Source organism: Aplysia californica, unplaced genomic scaffold (assembly GCF_000002075.1).
Source record: "Aplysia californica isolate F4 #8 unplaced genomic scaffold, AplCal3.0 scaffold00506, whole genome shotgun sequence".
Classification (NCBI taxonomy): Eukaryota; Metazoa; Mollusca; class Gastropoda; order Aplysiida; family Aplysiidae; genus Aplysia; species Aplysia californica.
The window spans coordinates 272743-284527 of NW_004797776.1; the positions used below are offsets into that span (position 1 = coordinate 272743).

At 38.6% G+C, this 11785-nt stretch overlaps 1 protein-coding gene across 1 annotated transcript in view; it reads right to left on the reverse strand.

Moving 5' to 3' along the window:
- Nucleotides 1–6084: 6084 nt before the first annotated feature.
- LOC101849638 (tetratricopeptide repeat protein 28) overlaps nucleotides 6085–11785 on the reverse strand; it is a gene marked incomplete in the record, with an annotated part of 49999 nt that continues 44298 nt past the window's right edge. The window contains 3 exon segments of the mRNA XM_013086798.2: nucleotides 6085–8322; nucleotides 9357–9368; nucleotides 10182–10260. Of these exon segments, the coding sequence (XP_012942252.1) occupies nucleotides 8077–8322; nucleotides 9357–9368; nucleotides 10182–10260 (337 nt within the window).

Consider the following 11785-nt stretch of genomic DNA (forward strand, 5'->3'; position numbering starts at 1 on the left):
TTTGAATATAAGAATGGTTGAACTCAATTATTTTTGCTTTCAGGCATGTTTAGTCAGTTTTTATTTTACTGAGGCTAATTCAAATCTTGGTCAGGGCAGAGGTTTCCACTCCAGTTCCTGTGTTTTGAACGTCTTTTTGGACGGACTTCTGAACCATCGGTGCGACATGAACTATCACTGAGTTTTCTAGAGTTGGAGTCCACTTAAATTGAAAACAGTTAATCCGAAATTTAATCAGTTAATCAGTTAATCTCTGATTTTTTATTTTTTCTGTTTGAGCAAGCTCTCTAAACTAAAAACACAGCTGCTAAACCGAAGAAAATCCGGTGGTCCTGCAGATTTTGGTTGAAGCAGAGTTAACTGTATTCCTGTATCCATGCGCTCCCCTTCAACAGACTCTGTGAATGTAAATAAACTTTTTAACTGAAAGGAAGTCATTTTTACTAATATGGCAAGTCGTAGTCAACCAACATATGTGTATATATATATATACACATGTGTATGTATATGAAGCTGTGTCAGTATATACCAATATACATATATTGTTGCTGTTGTCTAAAAAGATCTGAGGACGGGAGTTGTGCCTTCAGAGTGACGTGGTACATAGTGAATGGAACCACGTCTTTGCCATCCTTCTATGTGGAATTGACATTGTCCACTGTGCAAGTTGCTCTTCTCTACATGATGTGTGTGTGTGTGTTTTGAGTGTGATTGTGAAAGTTGCAAGTTGTGAAGAGTGTTTGTACCTGGTACTTTAAAGTTTCAGGTTTCCGTTCATCAGTGATGGTGTGTGTATGTATGTATGTGTGCATATTCATAAAAGAAGCTCATGGCAACGTTATGTTGCTGGTGAAAGTGTATATGTTATTTTTGCATAGATTAGATCAGATGAAGGCTTACAATGTGTTTCATGGTAGTATTTATTTAGTACTTGGCATGGTTTTCTATGGAACATTTTTCAGTTTGATGCTTTCTTGGGTGGATAAACTTCAAGGCTGCTTTTCTTCATGATTCTTTTCTGTACGTATTCAGAAAGGAGAGGGAAAGGTGGCAATTGGAAGGGGAGATAAGATGCTATTTATTAACTTTGCATGCGTATCATGTCGTTTAGTAGGAAAGGGAGCCCTTGTACCATCGTTATCTTCTGATGGGATCATGTGAGTGAGCGACCTCTGCAGAAGTTTTCACTCACTACTGGCCTTATGCACAAAGCGGAGATCTTCCAGTGGTCAGTTTATGTGAACGGACTCCTCTGTGCTCTATTGTCCTGTTCGTGTGAAGAAAAACTCCATGACTTTTGGCTGTCGTGATTTGCAGATGTAGTTCCTACTTTATGATGTAATGTGATGTCCCTTACCTCTATGTGGCATGTCGGTACCAGCTTGCAGATGTTTCTCGTGCTCCCTTCTCTTTTGTTCCTCTTCTGTTGCATGCTGAGCTTTGGGGCAGACAGATGGTGTATCTAGTTAGTTCTGTTTGTTTCGTCTTTTAGTTTCCTCGGGTATTCTACGGGTGGTTGATGGGTTCATAAATGTAGCATGCTCTTAGTTCTTACTTCTTTTTCAATGTAACTGTTACCCTGATCTGTTTCCTGGTGAAATGAGGCAGGTTCCATATATGGACCTACGATTTACTACAAGTGGAAGAAAGTTTTTGTGGTATGTAACCACCTTTGTCTTGATTTCTCCTCCAGATTGAATCAGAGTTACACTCAGTTAAAAAGCAAATAAGTTTTGTAATTTTCAAGTCATGTGTTTGTCTATTTGTTGATATTTCGGTTATCTCAATGAAATTTGTGACTGGTATATAGCTAGATATCATAGCATTCATGAAATTTTTTTGTTGACTGTGTGAAAAACTGTGGGGAGGGTGGGGGGGTTGCATGTTGTCAGTGTTCGACTTAATTCATGGTCTGCCTCTAGAATTACCTTTCCAGTATCCCCACCCTTGTTTTTTCCCAACTAGAATTTAAGTTGACAATTTTTCTTTTTCAACTCTTTGAAATTGATTTAGTTAAGAATGAGGTATTTATGGGAAGAAACATTTGCCCTCAAAGATGATGATTTTTTTCCCCTTTTCATTTCAGAAATTGCTGCTGGGCATATATCAGATAACTCCACATATTTGTTTTTTGTTGTAATGATACCTGTTTGTCAAATCATCATCTTCGATAGTGCTTGGTCTGGAGGGTTTGCAATAACAAATACATGTGTACCAAATACTGGAGCTCAGTCTTTTCCTATTGGGACCAAAATAAGGCATGCCACCGCGTTTTGCTCAGAATGTTTGTCTTATGAAGGAGTAAAACGTGTTTTTGTATTATTCTGCTACTGTGTGCGCTCATGCATGTCATTGTATTTGTGTGGGCTAAATCTTTTCTTTGAATGTAGGCCTACTCACGTTGAGACATTGCCTATCAACTGTCACGCATTCTACCTTATCCAATAGACATAAACCGATGTGTATGCCTTTGCATTGACAAACTTTCAATGTCACACACACTCTTTGTGGCCTATAAAACCTCAATTTTACAGAAGGTGGGAAAATGATTGAAGTTTGTGGTACTTCTGACCAGATCTTTTGTTCTCAACCTCTTGCGAAGTGGTCAGCGTGAAGGAAAGTCGTGCAGATTTTACAGCAAGATGTCGAAATGACTGAAAATTTTAGCCGCTCGTATTGGTCAAGTCGAAGCTCTCCTGTGATAAAAATATGTGCAGGCCCAACATTGAGCCGTAAAAAAAATGTGTTGCTAATTTTAGTTTCACAGATAGCAATCCTGATACCGAGGATATATTATATACATGAGTGAAGCATGGCTCTGTGTACATAGTGTACATTTTCGTGGGGGAGATTTTTTTCTTCAGTGCATGTACAGGTGTACACCATTTTATTTCGCAGTGCTAGTGTGCTCTTGGTTTTGTTTCGCTGATCAAGGGTACACTGTTTAGTTTCGCTGAATGCTGCAAGTGTATGCTTTTTCGTTTTCCATCTTTGTTTCTGCAAGTGACTGTGTCTGTCCTTATGGCATGGACTTGGTTACTACTACCACTGCAAAATGTATTTCTTTCTTTCATTTAAATAGGATAAACAAATACTAAAGTATTTCGCCACTACTGAAGAATCTGTGTCTTTGTTTATTGTGTAAGTCTGTATATCTGTGTGAAAATGCAACAGAGTGGGGTCAGGGTGACTTGCTGGTCGAGCCAAGGATTTCACAGATTTTTGGATGTAGTATCATGTATGATCTAGATTGTGTTGATGGGGGCATAAAACACCTGTATTAAAAAATTTTTAAAGCAAGGATGGAGGCTGTTTGTTTTAGTAAAGAGAAACGAAGTGATTATTCAGACTCGAGTCCGAATATGAAAAAATGTTATTCGGACTCTGATTCTTGTCCAGCATGACATCACTTCCAACTTCCTGTGACTCGTGACTGCGGCTTCCTGTCCTGCCTCACTCGTGACTCGCCTCAGGCTGGGTAGAGACCGGGATCACTTCGGGCAAAAAGGCGTTTTGTGCAGGAGCCGAGTTTTAATCTTATGATGAATTTGAGGCCGGCCTGAAAAGTTATAGCGCTTCTAATAAATGTTTATTTGTCAAGAGGTCATCAGAAGCAATTAAAGATGGCTCGTTAGCGTGTGTCGGGGTCGGATGGGCGGCCTGCACACGTGTGGCTGTGTGTGTGTCGGGGAGGGTGGTGGGCACTATCGGTCCGGGCGTTGAACGTCGCATACACGTCAGTCTTTTTCCCCCCGGCAACTGATCATTATTACAATAATAATAAGCTAGTCTTGATGTAGATCTACGTTATGAATTGTGCGCTGGTCTATGGAATCAAAAGTTGCTGTATGCTCAGCTCTACACAGCAACACAACTTTTTCTGGATAAACAGCTCATAATATGCAGGTGCCAGGTGGTCTGCTAATCTTCAATTTCACCTTTTTCTACAACAAAGAAAGTGGGAAACATGGGGGGGGGGGGGGGCGTATCAATGAGGCGGCGGGCATCGGATCGGCAGAAAAGGTGGGGGGGGACTAAAAATGGCGGAAAATTGGAAGCACTGAACGTTAGAACTATAGAACGAAGACACTTCCTTTTTTCCGGACCCGAGTCCGAATAACATTTTTTCATATTCGGGCTCGAGTCCGAATAACGACGGCCAAAGAGAAACATCTTGAGATAATAATAGTCCTGAAGTGCTGGGGAGAAGCAAAGTAAAACAGTAATACCTACAAACTGTGCCCTCCTAACAGCCTGCTAAGATGAGGGCTGTACCGTACTATCATCGTAGTTTTCTGCATGGAAAGTTTCAAATTTATGCGCAGAATTTTATGCCCAAAATGACCAAATTCTGTCAGAATTCTGCAAGGATTGCGACCATCTTCTTTTTCCATACTACTTTAAAAAATAAGTTCCAATTAATCATAAGCTGAGAAGTAGCAAAGGAAACACTAAAAAACCCATATTATAATTAGCAGCATACAATCTGTATTTTTGTTAAGAAACACAAGCTGATGACATAAAACACTAGCAAAAAGTGTGACCCATAGTAATGAGACACAATACTAGCAGAAAGTGTGACTCATAGAAATGAGACACCATTGTATAATGTCAAAACCAAGTGAGCTGGCCGTTTGAGCTATTTCATTACATTTGTAGCAGGTGGGGTTCATCCACAGAGCACGATTTTGCAGTGCCGCCCAAAAAATTTTTATGTTCGATTTCGTAAAGCACCCACAAACATAAAATAAAAGAAGCCAGAAACAGACACTAGCCAAATATTATATCAAAACAAGGTCTTCACTGGCGCCGTATCTGTCATCTCTGTCTATAGCGCCGTAAAACATCTACTATGTCATGACAAAGTCCATGCGCTTTAACTAAACAAAATAGGATATTCAACAGAGGTTACCTGACGTTTAAATCGCTCTTAGGGATAACCCAAGCGATGGTGACACTCGTAGCAAGTTTGGTGGTACATTAATATTAATAAGATGGCACATCTCAAATGTGCACCCACGAAACATAGCCCACAGTAGGCAGTCTAAAAATAAACACGATAAACTGTTCACTATTGTACATATATGGCAAAAATATGTGAGTCCCGGAGCAATCCAGCAGACTGCTCAAGTGAATTGTGATTGGTTCATTGTCATGCCACTGACAAGTGACTCTGTGACCCTGAACCTGAGGGAGGTGAATCTGATATACTTAATTAAGCCACCGTCCTATGAGTTGTGTATTTGAATGGGTTTGTATTGGAGTGGTGAAAGTTATTAATTGAGTGTTCAGTTCCAAAGCAGGATGAACGAAATTGATGTTTAACTAACAAACAGATTTAGTTCTAGAAATCAAAGCGACAAGTAAAGAGAATGAAAATAAAAGTATATGGTCCTTCACCAACCCAAAGATCCTAAAAGTATACACCATCCCATTTACTAAGCCCTTGACTATCTTCAACTTGTGATAGCTTAATTGTGCACGCCCACTTTTTAGCCCTACGAGCCGCCAATATGTAGCCGACTACACAAACTCTGCAGTCTATTCTTTTGATCAGGCAGCCCGTGAAAGCCTTTCAAGATTGGCGTTACATGATCAAACTTTTTCTTTTGAACTATCAATTATGCTGCACAATTGTCAGAATTTATTTGATGAGGAAAGCGCTATAAATAATAAATGCCAGTTGTCTTTGTACATTTATCCATTTTTGTTGAGAAACATAGGCGATCTTGAAATCCCATCTAGATCTCTATAGAATCTTGATTATAGATCGAGTTTGTTTACAAAAACAAACAAAAAACCACTCTAGCTTCCGGTGAGAGGGAGATCACCGACTTCGTCAGTCCGGTTAGGTTTACTTTTTTTTTTCGCAACTCTTCGTCTGATTCAAGCATAATAATGCTACAAAATTCTGCGAAAAATTAAAATTCCGCAGTTGAAGTTCTGCGGTGCGATTTATCCACCCGCGGAAAACTACAATGACAGTGGACAGTCTGCAGGATGAAGGCAGACTGACTTTGCAGAGTTTTTCACTGTGGTTTAACAGACACAGTCACACACAAATGACCAACAAGATCAAACATATATAAAAAATATCACAGAAAAAATTGTATTGGATTCTTTCTTCAAACATCAGTCAACAACAAAAGCAGCCAGCAATGCATGTCTATGAGTGCAATTACATCGCATAGATATATTAACAATTTTTTTTTAAGGTGGGGGAGGTGGGGGGGGATCTTTTTTCTTTTTATTTTAATGGAACAACTTCAGCATCATATATCTTGCTAAACCACCACATTCTTTCTTTACCGCCCATTACCCGTGAGACATCACATGTGTAACTTAATGTGAAGCATCCTGATTTCATAAACTCCATTTTCCAGACGTGACCTCTAAATGGGAACGATATCCTTTCCCAGCCATCATAAATAGAGAACTTGATGAAATATTCACAACCTCACCTCAGACCGCAGGAAGAGGGTGAGAGGATAATGATTATGAAAGATCCTCTATTCCCTCTTAGGGTAAAAATAAGATAAACATGAACTTCTATTGCTCAACAAATTTACATGTGTGAAAAATCTAACACACATGTAAAACCGTCAGACCTACTTTAACGACTACCTCTACCTAAGATAATAACCTTATAATACAAATGACCATTTCCCATTCCATCTTTATATTTTTTCTATATATATACATATATTATAATGACAGTGTCCAAGAGGAATACCTGTCTAAGAAGACCACTTTTCTCCTCCATGCAATGTCTCGTCGCCCTAGACATGTTTAAGACTTGGACTTATTAAGAGTATTTTAATGAAGGCCTGTCGTTTCCTTTCTGTATAAGCCTACTTCCTTTGTCTGTACTGCTAACAACAACAGAATTGATGTCGGCATCTATAATATAAGATAACCTGCTTGTCCCCAGTGGGAATTAAAATTGTACAAAAAAAAAAAATGCAGCAGTCTCATTCTTTTTTTTAAACATGTTTCAAATAAAACATTACATGCTACTTTACACAAAAGAAACCCCTCACAAGAAGTAGACAAAAGCCATTGTTCAAGTTCAATGTACTCACTTGTTTTGTTTTGTTTTTTGTTTTTTTTTTCAACAACCATAATTTCTTCGTGCATGAGCTTTAGGCTTTAAAAATGGATTCAGGGCCACAAATTCAAATAAATAACAACAGTTTTCTGAACATCAAAACAAGATAACGTTCACACCTGGCATTACAAGTGCAATAGTGTTCAAATTTGATCATTAGAATTATACAATGGAGTCCACTTAAATTGAAATCTGTGGGGCTTCTGGATTTTCTTTGGTTTGGCTGGGTTTCCAGTTTAAACAGCTTTCTCAAACAAGAAAAAAAATTGGGGATGCTACTTTCGGTTAACCCCTGATTTTGAAATGACCAAGTTCGATTAAGCTGACTCCACTGTACCCAGAGAATGAAACTTTGAAATAACACTTTATTTCAGTTTCTCTCTAAAAAAGCCACCCAAGCCTCTACAAAGAAAAAAAGAGAAAAACAACCAGAAACTTGAGAAACTCTACCTTCCCTCATAATTTCCTTTCTGAATGGTTAGTGTGGCCTATGAGAGCAAAAATCAGTTTGTTTACAATTGAGTGGATTTTGGGTTTTTTTAAATGTCGAGTAGACCTAGCATGAGTGCTGCTTTTCACTGACTGATTCTAACTCCTTTTTTGGTGAATATGCGATCGTCATGTTTAATTTTCTCAATGTGCTGAAAATTTAATAATGATTGAGGTATTTGTGCCGATATGAAGGTAAAGTAGTGATGTAAGCCATCTGTATTCTGGTACGTGGAGACAAAGGTTTTGCGTTCTGCTCGCAAGGTGTGTGGAAAGTGTTCAGGATTTCAACTCAAACAAAAATTACCAGAACTATTGTCTGCTCAAATGCCTCCATGTAGCCAACAAGTTTGGATTTCAGACACAAATATCATCCAGAAAAAAATGAATTGAAAAGAGTACCTCTGATACTTGACTGAAAAAAACCCAGTCTCTCTCTATATCTGTCTGTCCTTCTCTCGCCTATTTCTCTCTGTCTTTCAAGTTTTGATATAAGGCAAGTACAATTTCAGTAGTCCGTCTTTCCTCCTATTTGCTATGTCTGTCTCTCGCTCCTGGAGCACAAAGTGGGCATAGTCGCGGCGTTGTTTCACCTCCCTTGCACTCAGACTTCTCGCCTCATCCACCGGAACGCGTGGCTGGGATGCTGTCGAGCCAGACTTGACCTTCACCTTCCGCTTTGGAATTGTGGTTGGGCGGCCATATTTGTCCAGTGTCTCCTTGGCCTGAATTTGAAATACCAAAATCGCGGCATTATCACTAGAGCATTATTAATATTCTACTGTGTAGATACATTCCATTCAAATAAGAACTTCCTGCACAAGCACTAAAATTCGCACAGCCGCAAGCAGCACATCCATAAAAAAAACACAAATGTATGTCGGTCTTAAAGTTTTTTACTTTTGTGGTTTATTCATCAAGTGGGTTTGTGGGTGTGATGGTGTGGTTTCCTCCATCTTTCTGATTAAAACATCTAATTTATCGTTATCTCTCCTACTCCTACTTCTTTTCTTTGTATGTTACTCTCTAGTCACACCTCCAATCTAAACTTATGTGATCTATTTGTGTTAAAAGTGCCGCAAAGACAACTAAAACTAAAATTAAAAGAAGCAGTTTTGTTGAAGAAGTATGTTAACAACTTAAAATATTACTTACAGTACCTTATGTCATGCACACCCACCACACAAACTCTCTTAAAGCAATGTTTAGGCCTACTGATATTCCAAAAAATGTTTAAAGCAAAATTGTCAACATACATGTATTATAAAGAATTTCAAAACATACCTGAAAGTAAATAAAAAGATCTGACAAAAAAGAACAAACTATTAACTAAGAACACAGGAGAGAAAAAAACAGCTAAATATATCTACAAAATCTTGCAAATAAGTTTATTTTCGTCTCATATATTTAGAAGCAATTGATTTAAAAGAAAAGTCTTGTAAAAAAAAAAAACCCCACTAAAACATAGAAAACACCAACAGCGAATCTAATCCTAATAGTCCAATTGAAAGCCAGGGAGAAAAAAACTTAAAAGCAAACAAAAAGGTGGAAATGTTAAAATTATGTTTCTTTAACAAGAAATAAAAAAGAATTCAGATAGATTTTTTTTTAAATGGCAAAATGATAAAAGTGGTAGGTCTATTTCAAAGAAAAATTTGAAAGATGTCAGAGGTAAGCTACACAGAGATCTAAATAAACTTAACTGTTCTAAAACACAAAATAAAAAAGCAAACACTGGGTTGCTGATTTCTGTACTTACCTCCTCATCAGTCTATTCACGAAAGATACCAGAAAAAATAAATGAATTATATTTGGGAGACTATTGTAAACTAATTTTCAATCATCAAGGTACTCCAGGTAAAAAGCAGAAAGTTCGCCAGCATTCTGTCAAATTTTCATAGATGTTTTTCAATTAGATTGACATCCTTACAGTTTACAAGTGTACGGTTTTGTACTGAAAATGCATGCATACTAATAATACTGCTTTGTGTGCTTTATCTATGCTATAGTCCGGCAATAACAACAACAAAAAGAGACATCAAACATCCATGTAGAAATAATATGTGAGGCAGCCTGGTGAAACCAGGCGCTCGTCGAAATACCGGTAATGATAATTGACGAAACGGGCATTTTTTCCATCGGTTTGGAAAATTTTAATAGAATTTTCGTTTTTTTGGCTCAATGCCTTTAATATCCATTTAAAAACACATTTTTATGTATGGATTTTACTGAAAAACCCAAAACATGACCAATCACGTTCAACGCTGTCCTCTCAACCGCACCACAAGGAAAAACCACTCCAAGTTAAAACACAACACAAACAGAGGCAATTATGTCATTTTTTACGGCAAAATGAAAGACGACAGACAAGAAACCTGATTGATTAACTAACTCCCCTTTGCTTCCCCACCCTGCTTCTCTTCCCTTCCGCCCCTCGATCCTTTCATATAAAAGAAGTCACTCATTTCATAAAATCAATTTAAAAAATCATTTTCTGGGCAATTTGAGATTTTCCCGCATTTGCATTCCTAAACCATTGTTCTATCATTTGGCATTCAAAAACAGCTCGAAAAAAACCACCCACCTGTGCAACAACTGTGGTCTGGTGCCAGGTGCGGGCTCTCTCCAGGTAGTCTTGGAACTCTTCACTCAGGTTGGATGAGCTGACAAAATTAGAAGCAAAATCGAGGGTAACAAAGGAACAAACTTTGTCACCACTGCAGTACAGTGGGTGCCGCATTCAACGAGGTAACATTCAACGAGGTAACATTCAACGAGGTAACATTCAACGGGGTAATATTCAACGAGGTAACATTCAACGAGGTAACATTCAACGAGAACTCGGCTCTGACGAGGCAATCCTTAATCCCCGATTTTTTCCTCTCTATACCTCTCTGTAAATGTATGTCGGCTCCAACGAGGTTGCAAACAGACCGAAGTCGCTTTCAACGAGGTGATAACCAAATAAAAGCAATTGGCGGCCCTAAAAGCGAAGAATTTTTCTCCTTTCCATCTCACGCGAAGCACAAGGCCAATCATCGATTCCTAACACAGTGTGTTGCTGGATCTAGTGTGCCTCGTAATATGGGCCCCAAAGCCAAGAGGATGAGCGAGGGTTAGCCTACGGTAGGGATGGGAGGAGGCGGGTGGGAACGTGATGCAGGTTGTGTGAAACTGGATGAACTCTGGATGGGTAGGTCTAGATCGAGACCTTCATTTTTTTCAATTTTCTTTTCTTCCCCAGATCAGAAAATCCAAGCTCCCGCCTTTACTTTATGTAGATATCTGCTAGGCCTAGATGTGAGAGAGTATGTTTCCACACGAGAAGTGTTCAGTAAAAAAAAATATTTGACAATGCAGAAATGACGGTCAGATCACAACTCAAACACGTGCACATTGATGCTGTTTGAGATTTTCATCATCAGGGGGAAAAACTGTAGTAATTACTGGTATGGGTAGGCCTACATCCTATAATATAATAACTTGTCTCCTTTCTTTACTTTAGCCTTAGTCACGTTCAACCAGAGGTCGGATCCAACGAGGAAAACAAGCCAGTCCCAGCAACTTCGTTGAATGCGACACCCACTACTATTTTGTCATTTAACCAGAACTTCATTTGGCTTTACCTAAAAAATTGCGATATCAAACTGACCCACTATGACATTGTGTAAAAATAATCAGGGTAAAAGCTCATTACATAATTGATATAAACATTCAATATAGTTGGAAGAGAACAATTACGATTAAGTCAGGAAAAGACATGAAATTAGGACATTACTAGATTTTCATCAACTGAAAAATGACTTAGGAGCATCATTGGCTGAAGCAGCCAACTTTCTAAATGATATTCTAAACTGTGTCTAACAGGGCATAAAATACTTGCAATCACAATCACATTTGAGCAAGCTGTTCATATGTGTCAGTCCACTATCAATAAGGTGCCTTCCCTTCCACCTTTTTCAACTGAGCACTGTGGTGGCGTGATGTTGGTTTTATGGAAACTTATTCAGAGACAGGTCCTCTGAAGTTCATGTACATCTCCCACAACAACAAAAAACGTGTATGTCAAGAGCTTTGAAAATTCTCTTCTTATAGCGCTACAGTAGTCTCCGCCTAAACGCACGGTGCTCGGGAGGGCTCCTTAGCGTGTGTTTATACGGAGCGTGCGTTTACATGAACCTTTGCAAG